Genomic DNA, 24,965 nt, shown 5'->3' with positions numbered 1-24,965 from the left:
TGTGGAGATAAGACTTTTCTGTCTGAGTTGGCTTTGAATCTTGATCTTCAGGTCTCAGGCTTCCTGACTAGCTAGATTATAGGCATGAGCCACTGGTGCTCAATTAAAAATTTATCATATAACTAACATATAACCAATGATACAACCTTCACCAGAAATTCTGTGCCAAAAGGCAGATTCTGAATTAGGTTAAAGAAGTTATCCATTCATTATACAAATAGCATTTGCATAGTCTTATGTATGGCATGGTACAAAATGCACTTGGAAATTGAAGGATAACAAATTATGCACTTTGCATTCAGGATCTTACTTATGTAAGATGAAAAACATGAATCAGTAACTATAAATAAATAAAATGAGAGATGGAGATAGAGCTAACTGTGCCCTAGTTTAGGAAAGTAGGTATTTCTGAGTGTATATTTGGGAGTATAAAGTGCATTTATAATTCTCTCTGTTTCTCTAGAGATCTCTTTTTTCTCTTTCTATATATAATGGATATATAATGGGTATGTATATATAATATGACAGTTTTTCAATATAAAACAAAGCAGCTACTTCACAAACCCAACTAAGCTCCACAATGCTAATTTGCTGGCTAGCCATTTTTCTCAAGTTCTTTTTCAAATTTTTATTGACAATAAACACTCACAGCCCACCCAAGACATTTTTAAATTTTAAGTAGAGAGATAGTAAAACAAGCTCAAGTAGGAATACTGTATGCTCAGGGAAAATTCCCAGCCCCTCATGTTTAAAAAATGTAATCAGCCAGGTGCTGGTGGCTCAACCTGCAATTGTAGCTACTCAGGAGGCTGAGACCTCATAATCATGGTTTGAAGCCAGCCCAGGCAGGAAAGTCCAAGAGACTCTTATCCCAATTAACCACAAAAAGTCAGAAGTGGAGCTGTGGTTGAACACTGAACACAAAGCTCAGGGGCAGCACCCAAGTCCAGGGTTCAAGCCCCAAGACTGGGAAAAAAAAACTTTCTCTACCTATTATTTTGCTACTTAGAATTATATATTATAGTCCCTTGAATTTGAGAAAACAAAGGGAAAAATTAATTCTCTAAGAAGGGAAAATTATGCATCTAAGAATGTCCATGGTTATATATTAAAATGGGTCAAAATGAAATTAATGTTTCAGAGAATCTTGACCATACATGTGAACTGGAGTCACAAACAAACAAAAATAACTCATAATTTTGTACACATTTTCCATAAAATCTTCCTTCAACATATTCTTTTAGAAAAAGGAAGAAATGTTTCTTCTTAGAATGGCATAAAGGCTAGGTGCTAGGAGCTCAAGCCTATAATCCTAGCTGTCCTGGAGGCTGAGATCTGAGGATCACAGGTTCAAAGCCAGCTCAGGCAAGAAAGTTTGTGAGAAAATCAACCAGCAGAATGCTAGAGATGGAAGTACAGCTCAAGTGGTAGAGTGTCAGCCTTGAGTAGAAAGGCTAATCCAGAGCACAAGGCCCTGAGTTTGAACCTTATTACTGGGTTTGAAGGAAAAAAAAGAATGATATAAGAAGAAAAAAAACCAGAATGATATTAGAATGCAAAAAGAATTTCTGGATGCTTCTAAACTTGGATGCTGATTAAGTCATGGTTGGACATTATGGCTTACCTGTAGTTGATCTACTGGAAATCAGTGTAGTTGCTATCAAAGAAAAACACAAATATTTGCAAGTACAGATTAAAATGACACTGCAAGGCAAGGTGAAAAATCATCTATCTAGACATGGGAGGAGAGCTAGGGAATGTAAATAAGTGATTGAATGTTTGAGGATGTTTTATCACATCTTTACTCATTTCAACAAACCTTTGTGCTCTCTGTGTCAGGGCTTTAATGATAGACCATTTTACTAAAGTGAGAATTCTTGAAGAGTTCTGAAGTAGAACTTGAAAAATGATTTCAGATATTGAACATTGAACCAGGTGTGGTGATGCACACTTGTAATCCCAGCACTTGGGAGGCCTCTGAGGGGAGAGGATCCCAAGTTCCATGTCAGACTGTTGTTATGAAGAAACAACTTGTCTCAAAAATAAGATAAAATAAAAACCTTAAAAATAAAAAATAAGCAATTGTATGCAGAAAGCATGTGTTAAGGTAGATTATCTACTAATTCTTCAGATTACAAGATTACAATTGCATGCAGACCCTGCCGTGGATATGAGCATTTAGGAAATGAGTAGATGGATACTTATGAATTTGTACAAAAGAACCAAGATGGGTGAATTAAAAACTCATTCTGCTCTTGTAATTTAGAGAAAATAATCTTTTTAATTACCTGCTTCAGTACTTAATATGGAAGTGGCTATTGTAGTAGAGACTGTGGAAGAAAGAGAATATATTTATTATACAAAAAGATTAGTTGAGTAGTTTTTGCTAGAAAATTAAGTTCAAGAAACTTGAAGGGCTGGGAATGTGGCTTAGTGGTAGAGTGCTTGCCTAGCATGCATGAAGCGCTGGGTTCAATTCCTCATTACCATATACACAGAAAAAGCTGGAAGTGTTGCTGTGGCTCAAGTAGCAGAGTGATAGCCTTGAGCAAAAGAAGCTCAGGGACAGTGCCCAGGCCCTGAGTTCAACCCCCAGGACTGGCAAAACAAAATACAAAAAACCAGTGGAGCCAAGGCTTCATGGCCCATGCCTAAATCCAAGCTATGTGGGAGATATAGATGGAAGATCTCAGTTTGAGAGCCAACCTAGGAAAAAGTTAACAAAAATGGACTTTAAGAAACAAGTATGCTGGTACACATCTATAATCCCAGGGGAAAAGGGGGGAAGGGGATCGTGAAAATAGAAGAATCATAATCTGAGGCTGGCCAGCCCCAGATATAAAACAGAAGAGTTTATGGAAAAATAAAACTAATGCTGGAGATGTAGGTCAAGTAATAAGGTTCCATCAAAACTGTATGAATGAATGAATGAATCAATGAATCCAGTTTTTGTCATCTAAAATTTTCTGAAATTATAGAGGATAAATGGCGGAATAATTTTTCACTTAAAATTAAACTATACATACTATATACCCTTCAAAGTAAGTAGTTATTTCCTACTATTAGTACTTAAGTGAAATCTTACAAGAATTTTTGAAGTTTTCTTGGTTTTCATTTTGGTATTATCTGGTGCCAGTAAGGGGGCTTGAACCCAGGACCTAAACTCCTTTGCTTAGCCTTTTTGCTCTAAGTTGAGACTCTACCACTTGACTTTCTTGTTGGTTAGTTGGAGATAAAGAGCCTCGTGAACTTTTTTGCCTGTGTGAGCCTCAAATTTTGATCCTTAGATATCAGCTTCCTGAGTAGCTAATATTATAGGCATGAGGCAATAGTGTTTGGTCTCAGGAATTTTATGAAGTATATTTGTGGACCAAGAAATACAGTTCAGAAATATGTCTTGATAACTTAGCTTCAGATGAGTGACCATTAGTAGTTAACATTTAAATAGTATGTTAGAGTAGGTCATACTATTTAAATACATTATCAGACTCATTTCCATCCCATAATTGATGTCAACTCCAAGGGAAATCAGTAAGGAATAAATCATTCCTTAAATCACACAACACAGGAATATGTATATGTATATGTACATATGTATATACTTTAAGCAAATATAAGGTCTCCAAAACAGTTAAATATGTTTTGCTTAGAATTCTTTTGAGGAGGGGTTGGGGGTGGGGGGTGTGGCTGAGGAGATGGGAGGGAAGGAATGGTAGGGGAAAAACAAAGAAGGAGGCAACAATACTAGATAAGAAATGTACTCATTATCTTGCTCATGTAACTGTAACCCCTTTGTACAGTATTTTCCTAATTAAAAAAACTTAATTAAAAATAAATTTAAAAAATAATAAAAAATAAAAAAGAATTCTCTTGAGGAAATACATCAAATATTGTTAGTGCTTAATAGAAATATATGCATTAAGACAAATTAACATTTTATATCTGCATTTTTAATTCCTTCAAATATGATGATTATGATTTTTAATATTTAGTTAGAAGACCTGAGCAAAAGAAGCTCAGGGATGGTACCCAAGCCCTGAGTTCAAGCCCCAGGACTGGAATAAAATAAATATGTACTTCACACACTTGTTTCTATATTACTTACTATTTACAATCTAAAAATGTCAAGCGTTGTAGCATTGTAGGGTTATATTTAATTAGCATATCATACATATTATGTGTTCTAATTTTTCTATTTTAATTCATGAGACTAAAATAATATTATGATATTTCTCTAGCAGCTAACTTTAGCTTAAAATAATTACATCAACAGATTTGTCAGCATATTTCACTAGCACAAATGTATGTGAAACTGTAAAGGATTATGAACCCACAAAATCAGAAAAACACATTTAAGACAATTATTTTTACCTGTAATTGTTGAATTTGTTGAAGGAACTTCTAGAATAATCAAAAATTACAATTATTGGCAGAAACGAAAGATCTTGCAAAACGAATAGTACATCTCAAGATGTCTTAAAACATCTATTTTCTTTGTCATTTTTATAATTCTTAATGCAAAAAAATAGAGTTTATGTGTTCTTTTGAAGCTGATTGAGACTTATTTGTATGTGTGTGCACCAGTTCTGACTGTCCCTTAGCTTCTTTACTCATGGCTGGCGCTCTACCAATTGAGTCTTAGCTCCATTCTCAGCTTTTTGCTGAGTAATTAGAGATAAAAGCCTCACAGAGGTTCCTGTCCAGGCATGCTTCAAATGGAGATCTGTAGATCTTTGCCTCCTGAGTAACTACAATTACAGGCAAGAGCCACCAGCACCTGGCTTCTGACTGAGAGTTATTTTTAAGGTATGTCTTGCTCTTGAACAATTCCCAATTGTTCGATAATTTCTGAATTGCTTCTGACATTCCATTCCATCCGTTCAATTATTTTGACAGGTGCCTCACTAGTTTAATTCCCAGAACCTACACAGAAGGAAAATCGGGCATGTATATCAGCCCATTGGCCCAGTCAACTGTCAATCAAACACCTTTGCAGACCTGATTTTAAGAGCTCACCAGGCAATCTCACAGGGACAGAATCCCACCAAACCTCCCCACAGAGATATCAAAAGCATGAAATACCTGCTCCCTCTCATGCTCAAAGTCTAAAAAGGTTCCCAAATCTTTTGCCTCATCTTTTAAATAATAATACATTAAAATCAAATGGAATAACTTACCATTGCACTCCAACTCTCCAGCAATACAATAGCTGAAAGTTATATTAGAAAAGGAAATTAGAATGAGTTGGAAATTTAGATTCCTAATGACAGGCATCTCACAAATTTAAGACAACATGTTGTGAAAATCAAACAGATCAAAGAGAACAGTAAAGAATCAAGAATCACTTCCCTGAGAGCACGGCTAATTCCAATTGCTTGTTTATTCCTGTGCTGTGTCTCCTAATGATTCTACTTGGTTCTGGGACATAAGAAATGGTTTTTAGTCGAGCTGTGAAGTCAGCCCCTAAATTACCAGGTTCAAACACCAGTTTATTTCATGGACAAATGGCCCAAGTACAGCCTCATGTTTGTGTTTTCTTCTTAGGAATCCTGTAAAAATCCCTTTACATTGATAAAATTCCAATATTTTCCCTAAAACTACAGAGTAATATTTTCTTTTCTGACATCTATCATTGTTAAATGTAATATTTAATTGATCATTAGTTGATCTGTGAATTTCTTGAAAATACAAGATAACATAACTGGCATAAAACTGAATTTAAAGCCTTCCCATTTTGTAATGATCAAAGCACAAGTGAAACAGGATTGGAGAGGGGTCAAGAGTACTCCATACACAGTATAAAATAGAATAATGAAACACTCTAAAATTGCTTTTAGAAAAAAGGAAAGGGGCTGTACCCCAGTGGTTCATTCTTGCTAATCCTAGCTACTCATGAGGCTGAGATCTGAAGATAACAGTTTGATGCCAGCTCAGGAAGGTCTGTGAGATTCTTCTCTCCAGTTAACCACCAAAAAGCTGAATGTGGAGCTATGGCTCAAATGGTAGAACAAAACCTCAGGGACAGTACCCAGGCCCTGAGTGCAACACACACACATACACACACACAAACACACACACACACACACACACATACACACACACATAAGGAATAAGAAAGAACAACAGATAAATTTATCAGTGTGCATTATATACCTGTTTGGAGATATCAACATGAAATTACAATTATACAAATTATTAATTTGTACAGTATATACGAATAAAATGAGGGGGAAAAGGAAACAACAAAGTTAAAATTCACCCATGATGAAAAATCATACTGAGCAAAGTAAGCCAGGTCCAGAAATATAAGACACATAATTTTTTTTCAATCTGTAGATATTAGCCCTAAAATATAGTTTACCATGTAAACATCATAGAGATAAATACTTATATACATGAGTTACTGGACTGTGCTATAAGCATGGATAAATCTCCATGGAGAAGAGTTTTGAACAACTTGACAGTTTAACCAAATGAGTACCAGGATGCTGAAATAAGACTGTAAGAGGAGAAGGGAGCATAAAGAGAGTTGGATGATTAAAAAGGGACCAGGGGACAAATTCAGCCAGAATAACCAATGTCGCTATGTGATAAAAGAAGTGGGAAATGGGAAATGAGTCTGGGGAGGGGAGGGAAAGAACAGGAGGACAAATGACTCTAAGCAAGAAGCTCTGGACACTTAGATGGACATGTGAAATTGTAATCCCCTTGTATAACCTTTTGAAGTTGAGGGAAAGTTTCCTTGCTTTTCTAAATGAAAGAGCAAAAATAAAAAAATAAAAAAAGAATCAACTGCTTATTGAAAAGTGCATAGAGAATGTACCATGTTCTTCCACAATCATCTTGCACGACGCCCCCTGCTGGTATAACATCATTATAGAAGCAGCTGCATTCTGACAGACCCACGCACTTCATGGTGTTCTCATCCAGGTAGGGCGCACTTTCTGGGCACTTGGCATAACAACCTACAAGCACAAATGACCCTAAATTCATTTCTGTTTCTAGAAACCCATCCTGAATGCATTACACACCTGTAAAGTTACTCGCATAATTCCACAAACTGATGTAGATGATAGCAAAAACTCAGTCCTGCTGAAAAATATATACAAATGAAACAGAATTCAAGTTCTTTGGTCCTGAAGCATCAAACTCCAAAACTTCTTAACTAGGGTCAATTAAGTGTTTCCCTCAAGTGTGTGTGTGTGTGTGTGTGTGTGTGTGTGTGTGTGTGTGTGTGTGTGTGTGTGTGTGTGTGTCCTAGGGCTTTAACTCACAGCCTGGGAGCTGTCCCTGAGCTATTTTGTTCAAGGCTGGCACTCTACTACTTGAGTCACTGCTCCATTTCTGGCTTTTTAGTGGTTAACTGAAGATAAGAGTCTCACAGACTTTCCTGTCCTGGTTGGCTTCGAACCGTGATCTACAGATCTCAGCCTCCTAAGTAGGTAAGATTACAGGGGTGAGTCACTGGTAACCAGATCCTTCTAGCATTTTAAAATCATTTGCTACTTGAGCAACTTGCATGATGTTGAATAAAAAACAGACCATGGATCTGGGTACCAGTGACTCAACCCTGTAATTTCAGGAGACTGAGATATGAAAATCACGCTACGAAGCCAGGCCAGGTAAGAAAGTCAGTGAGACTCTATCTTCAATAAATTACTCAGAGAAAGCTGGAAGTGAAGCTGTGGCTCAAGTGGTAGAATGCTAGCCTTGAGCACAAAAATGCTCAGGAACAGTACCCAGGCCCTGAATCCAAGCTCCAGGACCAGCACGTGCGCACACATGCACGCACACACACACACACACACCAGGGATGTAGCTTGAAATATGAATCCCAAACATCTACTTTGTACAAGAGTAAATAAAGATTTACAAGTCATATTAAAACATGCTGAAAATATCTCATAACCTAGGTCGCATCACTGGTACAGCCATGAAGTTTTAGCATCCTTTGGTTTTCCTGTCACTTCTTCCTCTCTAGGGTACTTAAGAATAACATGATCCTTAAAGATGAGATATAGCAGATCGCATTCTATGTGGCATTCTGAAACTCACTTCTCATCAAACTACATTGCTTAATTTTTTTTGAAAAAAATGTATAGACAGCTGAGCACTGGTGGCTCACGCCTGACATTCTTGGCAGGAAAATCCATAAGACCCTTATCTCAATGAACCAGCAAAACGCAGGAAGCAGAGGTGTAGCACAGTGGTAGTATACCAGCCTTGAGAAAAAAAAGAAAAAAGCTAAGGGACAGCAGCCAGGCTCTGAATTCAAAACTGAGAGTCAACAACAACAACAAAAAGGACAGCATTTGCAGGACTTTGTGGCTATTCTTAAAATGTCTTACCTTCTAAAAGTGCGGAAAACTTCTGACCAATGACCCGATCTTTGCATGTTTTAGCCATCACTGTACCGCAGGGTTCGTAATGCCAACTGCATTCTCCAGGGGTGTTGTAGTAATCACAGTACACCGCTGTAAACAAATGATAGCAGATTATTGTCATGATCATTTTCACCCTTTGTTCTCCAAAGCATTTTTATTACATTTATTTTTCTAAGTAGTTGTACAAAGGGGTTCAAGTCCACAGTTCAGATTATAGGGACAAAGTATCTTCATCCAAAGCATTTTTAAAGGGATCTTAGATGATATGAATAATAAAGTAGCTAAAGGATATGTCATTCTGCCTCTTCCCATGTTTTTAGTTTTTCTAAATTAGGTTTGGGCACATAGCTAAGGCAATTCACTAAGAAGTGAGGGCTTTATAGTTTTCAACTACCTCTTTTCTTTGATATCTCACATGAAGATAGTTTTGAAGTGAAAAAGAAATAATTATTTTTCACCTTTGGAGATGTCTTAGATTACAGTTTAATGTTCAAGCTTAAGTTGTAAAAAACCTGCTAAAAATTGTGTTAAGCCTGTCGTTATTCTTAATGTGTGATAATTTAATATATAAATGTTCCTAAATTAAGTAAAAATGTCAGTATATGATAGTTTTCAGTAAGGTTTTAATATGTGATAGTTTAAATAATGGTTCCCAAATCAATCAGTTCAAGAAGTCATATAATGCCAAACACTACAGATAAACTGAGGAAAGTTAAGTATTCTATTTGAACACATCTCATTTAGGAGATTTTTCCTTATACTGCATGCTTGGAGGGAAAGTGTGCACTGATTTCTATTAAAGTTATGCTTCATATATGTCAAGATTCATTTTAGATTCCATTAATACTTTATCTTCCATGGAGCTCTGTAAAAAAAAAAACTTCAAGGGGAAAAATGTGTGAGGTTTTCAATTAAGAGTATGTATGAGCTGGTGGCTTGTGGCTTACTCTCAGTAGACACTCAGGAGGCTGAGATCTGAGGATCATGGTTCAAAGCCAGCGTAGGCTGGAAAAGTCCATGAGATTAACCTCCAATTAAGAGTAAAAAGGAGGAAATGGAGGTGTGGATCAAGTGAAAGAGTGCCAGCCTTGAGTGAAAAAGCTAAGGGCCAGCTCCTAGGCCCAAGAATATAAAGCCCAGGTAGGTACACATGTACACACACACACACACACACACACACACACACACACACACACACACACACACACAGTATATGTGAAATAATGTTCAGGGATATATTTATATACCAAGAGAGATAAAAAGTTCATTGTGCATCTAAGTATGAATAAGAGATCTTTTCTATTGGTAATTCCTCCTCCTCCTCCTCCTCCTCTTCCTCCTCCTCCTCCTCCTCCTTCTTCTTCTTTTTTCTTCTCCTCCTCCTCCTCCTCCTCTTCCTCCTTCTCTTTCTCCTATCTTCTTCCCCTCCTCCTCCTCCTCCCCTTCCTTCTCCTTCTTCCCTTCCTCTTTCTTCTTCTCCTCCTCCTCCTCTTTCTCCAATCTTCTTCCCCTCCTCCTCTTCCTCCCCTTCCTTCTCCTTCTTCCCTTCCTCCTTCTTCTTCTCCTCCTCCTCTTTCTCCAATCTTCTTCCCCTCCTCCTCTTCCTCCCCTTTCTTCTTCTTCTTCTTCTTCTTCTTCTTCTTCTTCTTCTTCTTCTTCTTCTTCTTCTTCTTCTTCTTCTTCTTCCTCCTCCTCCTCCCCCACTCCTCCCCCCCTCCTCCCCCCCTCCTCTTCCTTCTTTTCTTCTTTCTTCTTCTTCTTTGTGCAGGTCCTGGGGTTTGAACTCGGGACCTGGGTGCTGTCCCTGCGCTTCTTGTGCTCCAAGCTGGCACTCCCTCCCCCCCCCCCCGTCCCCCCCCCCCCCCCCCCGCCCCGGGGCCCGCAGCTCCACTTGGTCTTTGGGTAGTTGGTTGGGAGAGGAGCGTCGGGCAGACTTTCCCGGCTTCTTTGAGCCTGGGCTCTCAGTTGGAGCAGCTAGAATGACAGTGTGATCCCGCAGCACCAGCACCGGGTGGGGTAACCGCAAGAAGTTCTGCGAGTAAACCTGAGCCCTAAGAGCAGCGTCCCACGTGGGTTTAGGCCGGGCCCGCTTCCCCCCCCCTCCCGCCCGCTTCCCCCCCCTCCCTCCCTCCCCGCGCACTCACGGCACAGGCTGGGCTTCCGCCAGGAGACGCACACCCCCGCGGCGTTGCAGGCCTCCGCGTACGTGGCCACGGCTGTGCAGAAGCCGGGGTACTTGCCCTCCACGTCGCAGGCGCAGGCCTCCTCCACGCAGGCCTCGTAGTAGGCGGTGGGGTCGACCTGGGCAGGGCCGGGCGGGCGTGCAGGCAGGTGAGCGGCTGGGGGGGAGGGGGAGGGGAGGAGGGGAGCCCCGCCCCCCCGGGCCCCCAGCCGCGGGCTCCCCCCCACCCCTCCCCAGGCTACCTTGCTGTGGCAGGCCTGGAAGGTGCTGTCCCGGAGGATCTCGCACTTCCTCACGGCCCACGCTTTGCAGTACGGGTTGGAGTCACACGGGAAGCTCTGGGTGACCGTGTCCGAGCACTCTTGACTTGTTTTCCAACTATTCCCAAACTCCAGGGCGCCGCCAGCCACCGAGGAGTACCTGGTGGTGAAGTCGTCTTTGAGGTCGCCATTGTTGTTCCCGCAGAGGCCGCACACCTGGCCCTGTGTGCGGCAGAGAGGGGAGGTCAGAAGGAGCTGCGCCGGTCAGACAGGCAGGTGGGTAGACAGACAGACAGACAGATGATAGATAGATGGATAGATAGATACATGGTATACACATAGCTAGAAGATGACAGAAGAGACAGAAAGACAGACAGACAGATAGATAGATGATAGACAGATAGATGACAGATGGATGGATGATGGATAAATAAGTAATACACATATATCTAGATGCTGAAGACTGATGAGAAACATTTGCATGATAAATGATACATAGAGATAGATGATAGATGCATAGATGACAGATAAATGATACACATATAGCTAGATAATGATGTTGAAGAGAGATAAATGAGAAATATTTGCATAGATGATACATAGATAAGATAGATACATACATACATAACTCAACAGGTACCACGATTATGGATGATGAATGGATGGATATTAGGTGATAGATAAGGACAAATAAATTATTGATAGATGATAGAGAGACAGAAATTTAAGCTGATAAATATCACAATTATATAAACTATACCATGAGTCTATGTGAACCCCAAATGTGTGAGGGGCAGAATTTGTAGGTAAGATTCCTTCCCATTCAACACAGTTATCTGATATGGCAAAATAACCTAGGGTCAAGTGGAATAAATGCCTTAAAAATGAACAATAATATTCGCAAAGTTCAAATTAAGAATGTGTATTCTCTGAGGTTCTTAAGACTATTAGCTACAAGGAATCCATTTAATTCAAATGTAACCACTTCAAATGTATCATGTGATAATCTCAGGTAACCAAACATGGCTCAAATAAATGCCTCAAGCCAGTTGTATTAACCTTTTCACCACATTTTAGTATCTTTGATAGCATTTAGTTCATGATAAAGATGAAGAGAAAGTTTTCTTCCAGTAACAGACACCCCACCATTAGCCTACTCTATACCACTGAACTTCTGCCTCTAAATTTCAAGAACAAGAAACAACTTGGCTTCTGTGCACATACATGCCAGCGTGGATCCAGAATAGCAGATAGCTTTGTGTATTTGTCCCAAATCAGGATTATTCCATTTGCAAGTTTCACAATCAAGTACAGGCCAACAGTGTGGATGGAGTAGGTTTTGGTGGCAAGTTCACATTCTTTACTTTCCGTGGTTTTAACTGCGGTTACTTTTCCCTCTTGCAAGACAATGTTATGATCCTACAAATGAAAAGAGATGAGACCAGTTTCATTTGGCTGCCTCTGACCTGAGAGAAAAAGTAGATAACAGAGAAAGTGATTTGTACCTGAAAAGCAACCACGATTTTTCTGGAGCATGTCAGCCCATCTTCACAGCATGGAACACTCTCAGTTAGAATGCGGAAGGTACCATTTTCTTGACCACAATAATCCTGGGAGGGGGGGAGAATGAGATTATAACTGCTCATAAATACCAGGCATATTTATCTATAATATTATTATGATATTATATTCTTATCTATTATTATTATCTATGTCAGGCAAACACTTCATTACGCAGGATACTTAAACTCATTGTGTGATGGAATTTCCATAGAGCAATGTGTTTATGGCTAGGTAGCCTTGGCTTGGTGCAATCCAATTAACTTGTGTTGACGCTTCCCTCTTCTATTAATTCTACACATTTAGAATTATACCACAGATAAATGACTGTGTAAATTACATGTGTTTCTAGTTTTAACTTACTTGTACATTCTGCAAATAAATAATTGGTTAAAAGGGTTTCCTTTTCCTCCATGATTTAAATAAAACCTGGTATTTCACCAAAACTAAAGTAAAAATACAAATCAATGCTAATTTCATCCATTAGATGGTACGCAGAAGTAGTTTAATAGTTTAACTGCTTGTAAAAAGCCTATAATCAAGATGGAAACTGATGGCTCCCTCATGCCTATAATCCTAGCTACTTATGAGACAGAGACCTGAAGATCCTAGTTCGAAGCCATCCTGGGCAGGAAAATCTGTGAGACACAGTCAAAAAGCAAGAAATGGAACTGGGATATATAGAATAGAATGGGATATATAGGGATCTATGGTATATAAAGAATAGAATGAATAGAATTCCCAAGAACTCAGCTAGAAAGGAATAATAGTTAAGAATAGAAAGGTTGACATGAAATATACTCATAATTACCTCAAGAAACGTGTACTGACAGAGACCATCAAAGCTGTAACTTTCTCCATCAAAAGTTCTAACATGCCCTTCCCCGTAGATGTGGCAGGTGGTCTGACATTCATTCTGTGTGCAGTTCCAAGACCCATTAATGCAAGTGCTAAAAGAGAAAAATGAAGAGTGTCACAATTATTCTTCCCAGGTTTTTATCTTCAGCTTGCTTTTGTAAAGAAGCAGTAATGATGTTTCTTTTTTCTTTTTTACTTAGATTCTGTAGGTATCCTTCTATTGTCTGATGTTCATTACAACATAATTGCCGTATAAAGTTTCTTTCTTCAAAGTACATCAACTTTTGATGGGCACAGTGGCTCAAGTCTATAATCTCAGCTACTCTGGAAGCAAAGATCAGGAGGATTGTGATTCAAGGCTAAGCTATAAAGTTCACAAGGGTAGATAGATCTCAACCGATGAGGCCTGGGTGTGGTAGTATAAACCTGTCAGTTCAGCTCTCAGAGAAGCATCACAGGAGTATCGTGACCTAGGCCAGCATGATTATAAACACTAGACTCTCTGCAAAAGATACTGTGGCTCATGCCTGTTAACCCTAGCTACTCTGAGATCCCAGGTTCTTTGAACCACCCAGATTGTGATTCAGAGCCAGCCTGAACAGGAAAGTCCATGATACTCTTATTCCCAATGAACAACCAAAACCAAACCAACAAACAAACAAAACCAGAGGTGAAACTGTGGCTCAAATGCAGAATGCCAGCCATGAGGAAAAAACGGTAAGACCCAGAACCTCAGCCCTGAGTTCAAGCCCCAGTACTGGTGTGCATGAAAACATACAAGTTAGCTACAGCCAACAAGGCTTAGAATGTGGCTCAGATGCTAGAGCACCTGCCTTGAGTTCAAATCCCAAGCACAAACAACAAAAGAAAACCAAACAAACACAAACTACCACAACAAAACTCCCAGCATCTTTTACACATTACATTTGGCTTTTTTCTCAGTCTATGGTATGACTTTCTCTTTCCCATGGAAAAGGAGATAAGAGGAAACTACATTTTAAAAAATATCCAAACCAATAAAATAGAAAGCCTTGATTACATACCACTCATTACAACCAACAGCAGTTACACTCCCTTGTTCGTATTCTTGTTCACCAAAAGAACATGGGCAGTCATCTGGAAGCACACATCTCCCTTTAGAGTTCCGCACCATTCCCACGGGACAATAGCACCCACGTTTGCAAGGCAGGTCATCCTACAAAAATAAACATAAAATAAGCACAATGAGCTATGGCTGTAATCTTGTTATTGTGCTCTCAGCATCAAGTTCAAATTCATAAATCATCAAGTTCAAAAATACACTAAATCTACGTTAGGAGCCCACACTGGATGAATCTATCTATCTATCTATCTATCTATCTATCTATCTATCTATCTATCTATCTATCTATAAAAATATACCAACATTCCTTTTTATTTCCTTCTTTTTTTTTTTTTTTGTCGGTCGTGGGGCTTGAACTCTGGGCCTGGGCGCTGTCCCTCAGCTCTTCAGCTCAAAGCGAGCACTCTACCACTTGACCTACAGCGCCACTTCCAGTTTTCTGGTGGTTTATTGGAGATAGGAGTCTCATGGTCTCTCCTGCCCGGGCTGGCTTTGAACCGTGATCCTCAGATCTCAGCCTCCTGAGTAGCTAGGATTACAAGCATGAGCCACCAGCGCCCGGCTTCCTTTTTATTTCTTAAATGTTTTAATTTCCTACAACTTTAAAAAAATAAAAGTTTTAAAGGCCAGCCCCCTAGTTCCATACAACTTACATCAAAAGCGGGTATGTTCCGCGTGCTACATGTTTTGTCAGATCTTCTTTGTGCCTTCGGATCCTTGCAGTCCACATACTCAGCCCCGCCAGTGCAATTTTCTGTAAAAGGAAAGAAGTTCTTGTTGATCCAAGGTCTCTTGATCTATTTTAGATATTTATTGATCTGAATATCTAATGCCTATATTTTAGACAATTAGATTAGATAGACCTAAATACCTTTTTAATACTTATGAAAAAGATCAATATTTTATGCATCTTTCACAATGTTTAAACTTGTACCGTGGTATCAACACTTACGTAGAGTTAAATCAAGTGGGGTCTGACAAAGGAGCATTCCATTTCGGCAGACACTGTGAAGAAAGGAAATTATGTATATAAACATAGTTGGATAAATAAGACACAGTCCCCAGAAGACATATAAAACATACCAAATTTTAAGTTCTAGCTTTATAAGTACTATAGGAATGCAAAAAAGTCCTACAGACATCAGAAACACATTATAGAAAGACACACACACACACACACACACACACACACACACACGTCAGAAGTGGAGCTGCGGCTCAAGTGGCTGAAAGCTAGCCTTGAGTAAAAAGGCAAAGCAAGAGTGTGAGGCTGCCAGGCGCTGGTGGCTCCTGCCTGTAATCCTGTAATTTGAGTATCACAGTTCAAAGCCAGCTCAGGCAAGAAAGTCTGTGAGACTCTTATCTCCAATAACCAGAAAACTGAAAATGGCACTGTGGCTTAAATGGTAGAGCACTAGCCTTGAGCTGAAGAGCCGAGGGACAGCGCCCAGGCCCAGAGTTCAAACCCTACAACTGACCAAAAAAAAAAAAACAAAACGAAAGAAACAAAGAAAGAAACAAAGAAAGAAACAAAGAAAGAAAGAAAGAAAGAAAGAAAGAAAGAAAGAAAGAGAAAGAAAGAAAGAAAGAAAGAAAGAAAGAAAGAAAGAAAGAAAGAAAGAAAGAAAGAAAGAAAGAAAGAAAGAAAGAAAGGGAAGGAAGGAAGAAGGAAGGAAGGAAGGAAGGAAGGAAGGAAGGAAGGAAGGAAGGAAGGAAGGAAGGAAGGAAAGAAAGAAAAGAATGTGAGACCATGAGCTCTAGCCACAGTAGCAGCACAAAAATAAAATCCAGCTCTTTGGAAAACTCATTTATTTTCTGCAATAGAAGTGGATCTAGCTTACCTTGTTGTATGTCATAGTGCGACTCCCTTTTACATCTTGCTGACTTTGTGAGTACATGACAATGTTTCCTCATTGTTTTGTACCTCCAGTGGCCAGCACCGAGGCCTAGCACAGACAGAGCTACTTATTCAGTATCTCCTTAAGCTCCTACTTATTGAATAATAAGATACCTTTTCTGGTTATTAAATATTTACTTTTGAATATTGTTTATTGAAGCATTTGATTGTATAGTGAATGATGCCTCTTGAGAAAAAGCTAGATGGCTATACATTGCTAAAAAGAATTGTCTGAATATAAAATCCCTCTGGGTTCTGTTTATAAAAACTGCTGGGTTATTTTTCTACTAAGCAGAGTAGGATATACCATGTATGATCACTATGACTCGATGACTCTCTAAGAATGAAAGAGGCAATAACAAACAAACATCAATAAGAAATAATGGCTGGGTGCTGATGGCTCCCATCTGTAATCCTAACTACTTAGGAGGCCGAGATCTGAAGATTGAGGTTTGAAGCTAACCTGGGCACAAAAGTCAATTAAATTCTTGTTTCTGAATAACCGAAAAAAAAGGAAGTGAGGGAAGGGAAAGAGGGAGGGAGGAAGAAGAAAAGGAGGGAAGGGAGGGAAAGAGGATAGAGAAAGAATGAGAAATAGAAAGGGAAGGCAAGAAAGAATAGAGACAAAAAGAAGGAAAGAAGGGAAGTAAAAAGAAGAGAGGAAAGGAGGGAGGGAGAAAGGAAGAAGAAAGAAAGAAAAAGGAAAGAGAAATCGAGAAAAAGAAAGAAAAACAAGACACAGAAGGGAAGAAAACAAACATGTCAGTCTAAAGGAGACAGCATACAAGCAAATGACTTTCTCTTCAGCGAACCACTCTTGATGTCCCTATCATAATCAACACACATGGACTCCCATACCATTTATTGTCATCAATATGGATCAGTTTGCCTGGTGGTACTACTTCATCATTGACATAGCAGTCACACTGAGATTTCTGAACACAATTTCCTTCATTATCCTTGTACATTCCATCAGGACAAGTGCATCCATCAACTGGAACATCTTCTAAATCACAGCTTCTGTCTCTCTGTGACAAGGATCGGCAAGTACGATTGCAGGCTTTGACATTGTATTTGAACACGAGGCCACTTGGACAAGTTTGTTCTGGGGGTACAGAAACCAAAAGAGAAAAATAATGAACATATGTTCATATTATTCAACCTAGAAGTAAAAGCATTTGTACCGCAGCTTGAAACTTATAGATATGATAGTGGATTGTTCATAACAAATTATGGCTGTCTCACACATGTAATCCCAGCTACTCAGGGAGCTAAGATCTGAGAATCCTGGTTTGAAATGAGCCCAAAGAATAGGGAGATGAAATCAGGAAGGATGCCCAGAGATAGAGAATAGTGTGTGTGTGTGTGTGTGTGTGTGTGTGTGTGTGTGTGTGTGTGTGTGTGTGTGTGTGTGTGTGTGTGTGTGTGTATGTGTGTGTGTAATGAAGCTTGAACTCAACTTGAGCACTTTTTGGCTCAAGGCTAATGCTCTATCACTCTAGCCACAGCTCCACTTCTGACATTTTGGTAGTTAATTGGAGATAAGAGTCTTTGTAGACCCTTTTGCTTGGGCTGATTTTGAATCACAGTCCTCAAAGCTCAGACTTCTGAGTAGCTAGGATTATAGGCATGAGCCACTGGGATCCCACTGGATTTTATTTTAAAGAATACCCTGGTTTCTGTATGCAGTAGAGGAAGCCAAGAGGAGATGTGAAGGGTTATTGCAATTACTCAAAAGAAAAAAATAAAAGGTGGTTTCTTGAGCTAAGTTTGTATAAAAATGATCAAGAGTTATGCAGAGATTTTATAAGTGAACTTGCTAGGCTTTACTGATTAATTAAATACTAGCTATGAATTATTTTTCAGGTTATGTAAGAGGTGCATTTCTATGATGTTTGTTGGGTTTTTATTGCAGTTTTGTTTTCTTCTGTAAAATCAACTATTTTTGTGAAGTCATATTGAAAGGGTACAATAAATATTTTACCACAAAGCAGGATCATATAAATATGATAGTTGGGGCCTTTCAATAGATTTTATTCAACAGAATCTCATCTTAAAAGGCATTAACTGATTACTGTTTAAATTTCAACATACACAAATCAAAGAATATTATGTATATAAATACATATTGTGTTCTTGTTTACATATCAATATCTTAAACTATATCAGGAAGACAGACTTCAAGAGGAGAAGAGGGGGAGAATGCAGTCAAGAATTCCATATATATGCTACAAAATTAAGAAGAGTGAGGGCAGGGATGAGGAGGGAAGGGATGGGTGAGAATGTTGAAGAGGCATTGAATTCATAACCTGCTTTGGTAAATGGAAACCCCTTTACAACTGCTTAAAGATAGTATTTTTTTAAATTTTATTTTATTTTATTTGAGAACATACTGTACAGAGGGGCTACAATTACATGGGCAGGATAATGCAAAGATAGTATTTTTAAAAGACAGTATTTTCACATATTAAGACATTCAAGAAAGGCTCTGTAGCATTAAACTAAGGAAATTCAGTTTTGAAAATTATGAGATACAAATTTGGGAATGTACATGCATAACACACATAATCACAATTACATGCATATACATACACACTCAAGATACACACACATACATATGTACAGTCGTCTCTCATACACTCTCATTTTCATACAATCACTCACATACATACACACACTCACACTTATATACTCTTGTGCACACACACAATCTCTCATACACATTCATATTCACACAAAATTGCACACAGCCACACACACACACACACACACACACACACAAAGTGAAGCAGAGGCGCAGGTTGAGTTACTGGAAATCACTTACCACACAGGCCGGCTCTCCATCCTGCCATGTTTTCTCCTTTGACAGCACAGGCTTTTACATAGTTGTCTAGAATTGTACACAGGCATTCTTGACTGTTTTCACAAGAACAAGTGTATTTGTTGCATTCCTTTGAAAATAAAAATTTACATTGCATTCTAAAATTATTCACAAGAACAGCAAACCGAGGATAACAATTCATTGCTTACTCTTCCACGCTGAAACAAATATTGACTCTGAAATATCTAGAAATATCAACTGAACTATTTGAAACAGAAATTTAATTAACTCCTGTATCAAAGAACATGGAAAATACAAAGAAAAAAATGTAGTACATATGTTTTTCTCATTTGGGGTTATCATGGAGTGGTGTTATTTCCTTAAATTGGTATATTAATACTTGAATAAATTAATGGAATCAAATGCTAAAATTAAGCATAAGCTTAATTTTACTGATAGTGGCTGCTATTTGAAAATGTTGATATGTTGTTGTCAGGGTCAATAAAGTATTTCTCAAAAATTCTATCACCCACCTCGTGATAGAATTTAGGGTTCACAACTGAATGGCAGGAAGCAAAAGGCCCACTTGAATCCAGAAGAATTCCACATTTATTTTCAGCAAACTTTTCTGGAAGAGAAATTAATTGCCCAGAGTTAGTAGCAACAACATCATAATATTTTTCTTTCTTAAATTTTTTTAGCAGTCTAAAAAAATTTTTAGCAGGGCCTTTAGCTTGCTGGGCTGGTGCTCTACCACTTGAGAAATGTCCCTAATCCTTTTTTCTTTAGCTTTTTTCAGATAGGGTCTCATGCGTTAAAAAAAAAATTGGTACTAGCCTTGAAATGTGATCCTCTTATACTCTCTGCATAATTGGACTACAGGGGTGTACTACTGTGCTTAGCTACTAGTTTCACTATTTTAAAAAAGATGCAAATTTTAACAGCTTTAAACAGCTTTATCTATTTTAGGACAATTGTTTTTTGAAAGTATTTTGCTAGCCAGAAGCCATTAGCATTCCTATTAAACAAAGCTTTTCTGGGATCCATTATCACATGCACTTTAATAGGGATGACTGCCCTATCAGTGTCCATCTCTGAGTTTATACGAGAGTAACTTCAAATCTTTATAAAAAGTCATGTAAGTGTCAGGTTGTATTAACATCTTCATTTGGAGCGTGATATTACTGATAGACATGGCAGAGGTGGTCAGGACAACTAGACCCAGGAATTGCCCTATCATAAAATAGCGGTAACCCTTGGCAGGGGAGGAGGGGCATGTTCACTATGTGCACCAATGGTTACTAGTAAACCATATGACTTCTATAATCTCTTCTAACCCTATTTTTGTGGAGAAAACTGTGAAAGATAGAAAAGAATGGGTATAGAAAAAATGCAACATTGATCTTCCCTAGCTAAAACTAGGGTTATCTGGTATGTTCTTATTGTTATCAGAATAAGTACATAATCCCTAGCACTATACTAAAATAACAATTTGTTACTCAGTTACTATTACCTGTTTCTATACTGATGCATGTCGAGGGGGTTCCTTTAGGGCAGGCCGCCATTTCCCAAGAATTAGCAAATGCGTGAGACGTCTTCTCCAATATATTCTGACTGGACAAGAAATCGTCCTCAGCTTTGTTGTTGTAGGAGCCGCACAGCCCTGTATCATAATAACACAGAGCAAAGTGTAACATTTGCCTCCTTCTCAGCTTGTGCGTTTCGATCCTTACTGCTGTTCTGTGTTCAAATCAACACCTACAGAAACTACCTGAGGAAAAATGGTTAGGTAGATCACAGATGGATAGATGATATGATAGTAGGTGCTCACTTAAGCCCTACCAATATGTAGCCAAGATAATAGCCAGGCAGATAGATAGATGATAGATGCATGGCAGAGATAGACATGAGATATGGCAGATAGGAAGAAGAGACTGATGATGGATAGTTAGATGATATAGGTGATGGATAGAAGATAGGAAAATACATAGACAGGACATGACAGGAATGATAGATGATGGATAGGTAGATGATAGATATACAGGTAGATGATACAGAGACTGAGATAGATAGATAGATAGATAGATAGATAGATAGATAGATAGATAGATAGATAGATAGATAGATAGATAAATAGATAGATAGATAGATAGATAGATGATAGGCCAGCATGCAGATGACAGAAATTGTTAGGTAGGTAGATAGATGGATGGAAATATATAATTTCTATACACATAGATGATAGATAACATAGATATATGTCTACATATACATATATGTATGCCTACATTTTACAAATTTCATGTCAGTTCAGATTCCATTCAATTGATCTTTTGCTCAAATTCCAGAGCTCAGAAATGTGCTCACCTATACTGTGATTTTCCTGATAGTCACTTAATAGAAGCTTAATTTGAAATTTATAAATATTTAAATAGTTTTTTAAAAAAAACTTTGGAAATAAATTTTGTGATGACTAAAGCTCTCTTTACTACAAAGAACAAGATGACATTATTTTATTACAATGCAGAAGGAACACTAAGTCAAAATGCCTTATTGGTTTAGTGTTGTTGAGAGATCATTGTAAATAAAATACATTCATATTATACCCTAGGAAGTGAAATCTACCCAGAGGACTTACCCACGGTGTCTGAGAAATGGTTGGGTGGCACGGAAACATACAGTTGCATCACAGGGAAATATTGAATTTGCATTTTCACTCCTAAGTATGTTTCTACTTGAAAGTATGAGGAAGTTGGTTTGGAGATCTGCACTTCATCTGTTAAAATAATGATTAAAATGAGTGAATCTCTTTACAATTAGTTTTAATATATTTGAATACTTCACATCTAGTAAAGCAAAAGTATTTAGTATCTTTTAAAACAGAATAAACAAATGCATCCTCCAGGTACTGGTCCTGGAGCCTGAACTCATGGCCTCATGCTCTTAGTTGTCTTTTTCTGCTCACAGTTGGTGCTATACCATTTGAGCCATACCTCTACTTCCAGCTTTTTGCTGGTTAATGGGAGATAAAGGTCTACGGGATTTTTTCTCCTTCAGATATCTTCAAATTGCAACCCTCATGTGTCCATCTCCTTAGTAGTTAGGATTACAGGTACGAGCCACCAGCAACCAGTCCATTTTATGCTGATTTTAAAATACGAATGTTAAACTTACCAGAATTGTAAGAATCTTGAATTCTAACCACATCGTTTGTGACTGTCCCATCACTGTTGAAAACAAACTTGCCACCTGAAGCAGACTGACAGTGAAAATATTCCTTTAGTACATATTAATTGAAAACATTATTTTTATGTACTATACGCATATGAATTTGGGGCTATAAAACATGCTTAATTTTATAGAATTAGTTTATATTGTACTGTTTTGTAGAATGGGAACTTTTTATTTTGTTGGTCATGGGGCTTGAACTCTGGTCTTGAGCGATGCCCCTCAGCTCTTCAGCTCAAGGCAAGCGCTCTACCGCTTGAGCCACAGCACCACTTCTGGTTTTCTAGTGTTTTATTGGAGATCAGAGTCTCATGGACTTTTCTGCCTGGGCTGGTTTTGAACCGTGATCCTCAGATCTCAGCCTCCTGAGTAGCTAGGATTACAAGCATGAGCCACCGGTGCCCAGCTAGAATGGGAACTTCTTTGTACAACTACTTAAAGATAATACTACTAATAATAATAAATGTTAAAAAAGAATTAGTTTATATTCATTTCATTTTTTCTCATGCCAACTTTGTGTCACATTATTGAAAGAAACTATCAGCCCTACCTTGTAAATGAAACAATTTAAATGCACAAACTGTAACTTGAATTTTCAAGTTACAACACACTCTAAGTGCTAAATCCAGGCTAACTGGATATTTGATTTTTTTTCCACTTAAACCATTTGGTCTGAATATACAAATTCTCAGTAAATTCTATTGTCTTCTTTCTTAAATGGTTCACAGAGTTTAATAATCCAGTCAGCACCTAAAATTGATCTGCAAAGAATCTATAACTGTGTATTTATGGTAAATTTTTATATACATCAGGACCTTGTCTCTAGCAAACTTTGTTAGGAACTTACCAACGTGTGTGTGTGTGTGTGTGTGTGTGTGTGTGTGTGTGTGTGTGTGTGTGTGTGTGTGTGTGTGTGTGTGTGTGCAGGACACGCGCCAGTTTCTGGGGCTTGAACTCAGGGTCTTACACCCTTGCTTGGCTTTTTCCTCTCAAGATGTTACTTTACTACCTCCAGCTTCCTATTGGTTAATTGGAGATAAAAGGCTCAGTAGACTTTCCTGAGGAGCCTGGCTTTGAACCATGATTCTCAAATCTGACCCTCCTGTATAACTGGAATTACAGGCATGAGCACCTGACCAAAACCCATTTTTAATTGATCTGATTTACTATGACTCAATGACTGGAACTTAATTACTTACAGAATTCAAGAGAAATGAGACCCTATTTAAGCATGTTCCCGTCTGACCCTCTGCACATGGGTGGAGCTCAACACTAACGGACAAATCTTCATTCTGTAAAAAGAGTCTTTGTGTTAAAACAATGCTTATTTGTAAGCTATTACTCCGTGACTCATTCACAATGCACGTTCAAAACTTACATATGCAATTTCCATATAAAAATCAATCTACCTGAAAATAGAAACTTAGGTCAGCCCACATTACAACCTTCAGGAAAACTATGAGCTTCATGTATAATCAGAGTGATCTTGCATTAAGCTATGGAATCTAAAACAGGGCTTTTCATAGTTATCACTTTTTTTCTTTTACATTTATTTTTGATCTTCCCACAAAAGTAATTATGAGGACTTCAAGAATTATCAGGAATTAGGGACAGCATAGCTTTTTAATCTCTCGATAAGATATAATTTCTGTGTAAATCCAATATAAGCAGTATTTAACTTGTAACACTAATACAAGTTAGTCATAAATATTGGCTTCCATTTTTCCTTTCCAAGTCCGGGAATCATCAGGCATGGTAGCTCATGCCTGTAATCCTAGCACTCAAAAGGCTTAGGCAGGAAGATCATGAGTTCAACCCCAACTTGGGCTAAATACAGACACCACTCCTAAAAAATCTAAATATACAAATTCCATATGCTAAAGATATTTCTCTTTTTCTTTCCTCATCTCCAATCCTCTTAGATTAGAAGAATGCTATTAAAATAAGTAAAAACATTATTTTATTAAGCACATATGCAAAGAAAAGTAGAAGATTGAAAAAAATTTTTAGTGTACTGAGAAAGTTGTTTGTCAATATAGACAGTTTTTCTTATTAGGATTTTTGTAGTAAGAATTTTTCAAGCATAGAATTCCATTACAACACACACACACACACACACACACACACACACACACACACACACACACACACACACACACACACACACACACACACACACACACACACACACACACACACACACACACACACACACACACACCACTTTCTTGATCCATTCATTTACTGAGGGGCATCTGGGTTGGGTTGGTTCCATATCTTAGCTATGGTGAATAATGCTGTGATAAATATAGTTGTGCTGGTAGCTTTTACAATGGAATTCTACGCCTCCATCAGAAAGAATGACACCGCCCCATTTGATAGGAAATAGAAAGACTTGGAAAAAAGCATATTAAGTGAAGTAAGCCAGGCCCAAAGAAACATAGGCTCCATGGTTTCCCTTATCTGCAATAACTAGTATATGTCTAGGACAAGCAGAAAAGGTCAAAAGCTATGTCCATATGACAATATAAGATGATGCTAAACAAAATGAACTCCAAGATAGGGACACAAGAGATTTTTTATCTTTGTTGCTGTTGTTTGTAATGTACTTATAATGTACTATGTGATTTTCTTTGTTTCTTTTGTATGTTCTTCTCCCATGGTATAACCTCT

At 38.2% G+C, this 24,965-nt stretch overlaps 1 protein-coding gene across 34 annotated transcripts in view; it reads right to left on the bottom strand.

Annotated features, from left to right (window-relative positions):
• Positions 1-24,965, bottom strand: part of LOC138839325 (mucin-19) — a 223,836-nt gene that overhangs the window by 166,940 nt on the left and 31,931 nt on the right. For 33 of the 34 annotated variants that reach the window (XM_070038897.1, XM_070038982.1, XM_070038948.1 and 30 more), the window contains 21 exons: positions 23,492-23,584; positions 22,239-22,323; positions 21,703-21,840; positions 20,578-20,727; positions 19,598-19,692; positions 19,068-19,194; positions 17,102-17,348; positions 15,299-15,351; positions 15,000-15,100; positions 14,288-14,439; positions 13,198-13,336; positions 12,332-12,436; positions 12,051-12,245; positions 10,809-11,048; positions 10,529-10,685; positions 8,349-8,474; positions 6,824-6,965; positions 5,178-5,209; positions 4,372-4,401; positions 2,289-2,330; positions 1,625-1,657 (listed from right to left, as the gene is read on the bottom strand). In XM_070038897.1, the coding sequence (XP_069894998.1) occupies positions 1,625-1,657; positions 2,289-2,330; positions 4,372-4,401; positions 5,178-5,209; positions 6,824-6,965; positions 8,349-8,474; positions 10,529-10,685; positions 10,809-11,048; positions 12,051-12,245; positions 12,332-12,436; positions 13,198-13,336; positions 14,288-14,439; positions 15,000-15,100; positions 15,299-15,351; positions 17,102-17,348; positions 19,068-19,194; positions 19,598-19,692; positions 20,578-20,727; positions 21,703-21,840; positions 22,239-22,323; positions 23,492-23,584 (2,482 nt within the window). The remainder of the gene's footprint in view (positions 1-1,624; positions 1,658-2,288; positions 2,331-4,371; positions 4,402-5,177; positions 5,210-6,823; positions 6,966-8,348; positions 8,475-10,528; positions 10,686-10,808; positions 11,049-12,050; positions 12,246-12,331; positions 12,437-13,197; positions 13,337-14,287; positions 14,440-14,999; positions 15,101-15,298; positions 15,352-17,101; positions 17,349-19,067; positions 19,195-19,597; positions 19,693-20,577; positions 20,728-21,702; positions 21,841-22,238; positions 22,324-23,491; positions 23,585-24,965) is intronic. The other variant, XM_070038910.1, reaches the window with a different exon arrangement.

The sequence above is a fragment of the Dipodomys merriami genome, unplaced genomic scaffold (assembly GCF_024711535.1).
Source record: "Dipodomys merriami isolate MVZ:Mamm:240054 unplaced genomic scaffold, mDipMer1.0.p SCAF_10, whole genome shotgun sequence".
Classification (NCBI taxonomy): domain Eukaryota; kingdom Metazoa; phylum Chordata; class Mammalia; order Rodentia; family Heteromyidae; genus Dipodomys; species Dipodomys merriami.
The sequence above is the reverse complement of the archived record's forward strand: the minus strand, read 5'-3'. Positions and strand labels throughout refer to the sequence as shown.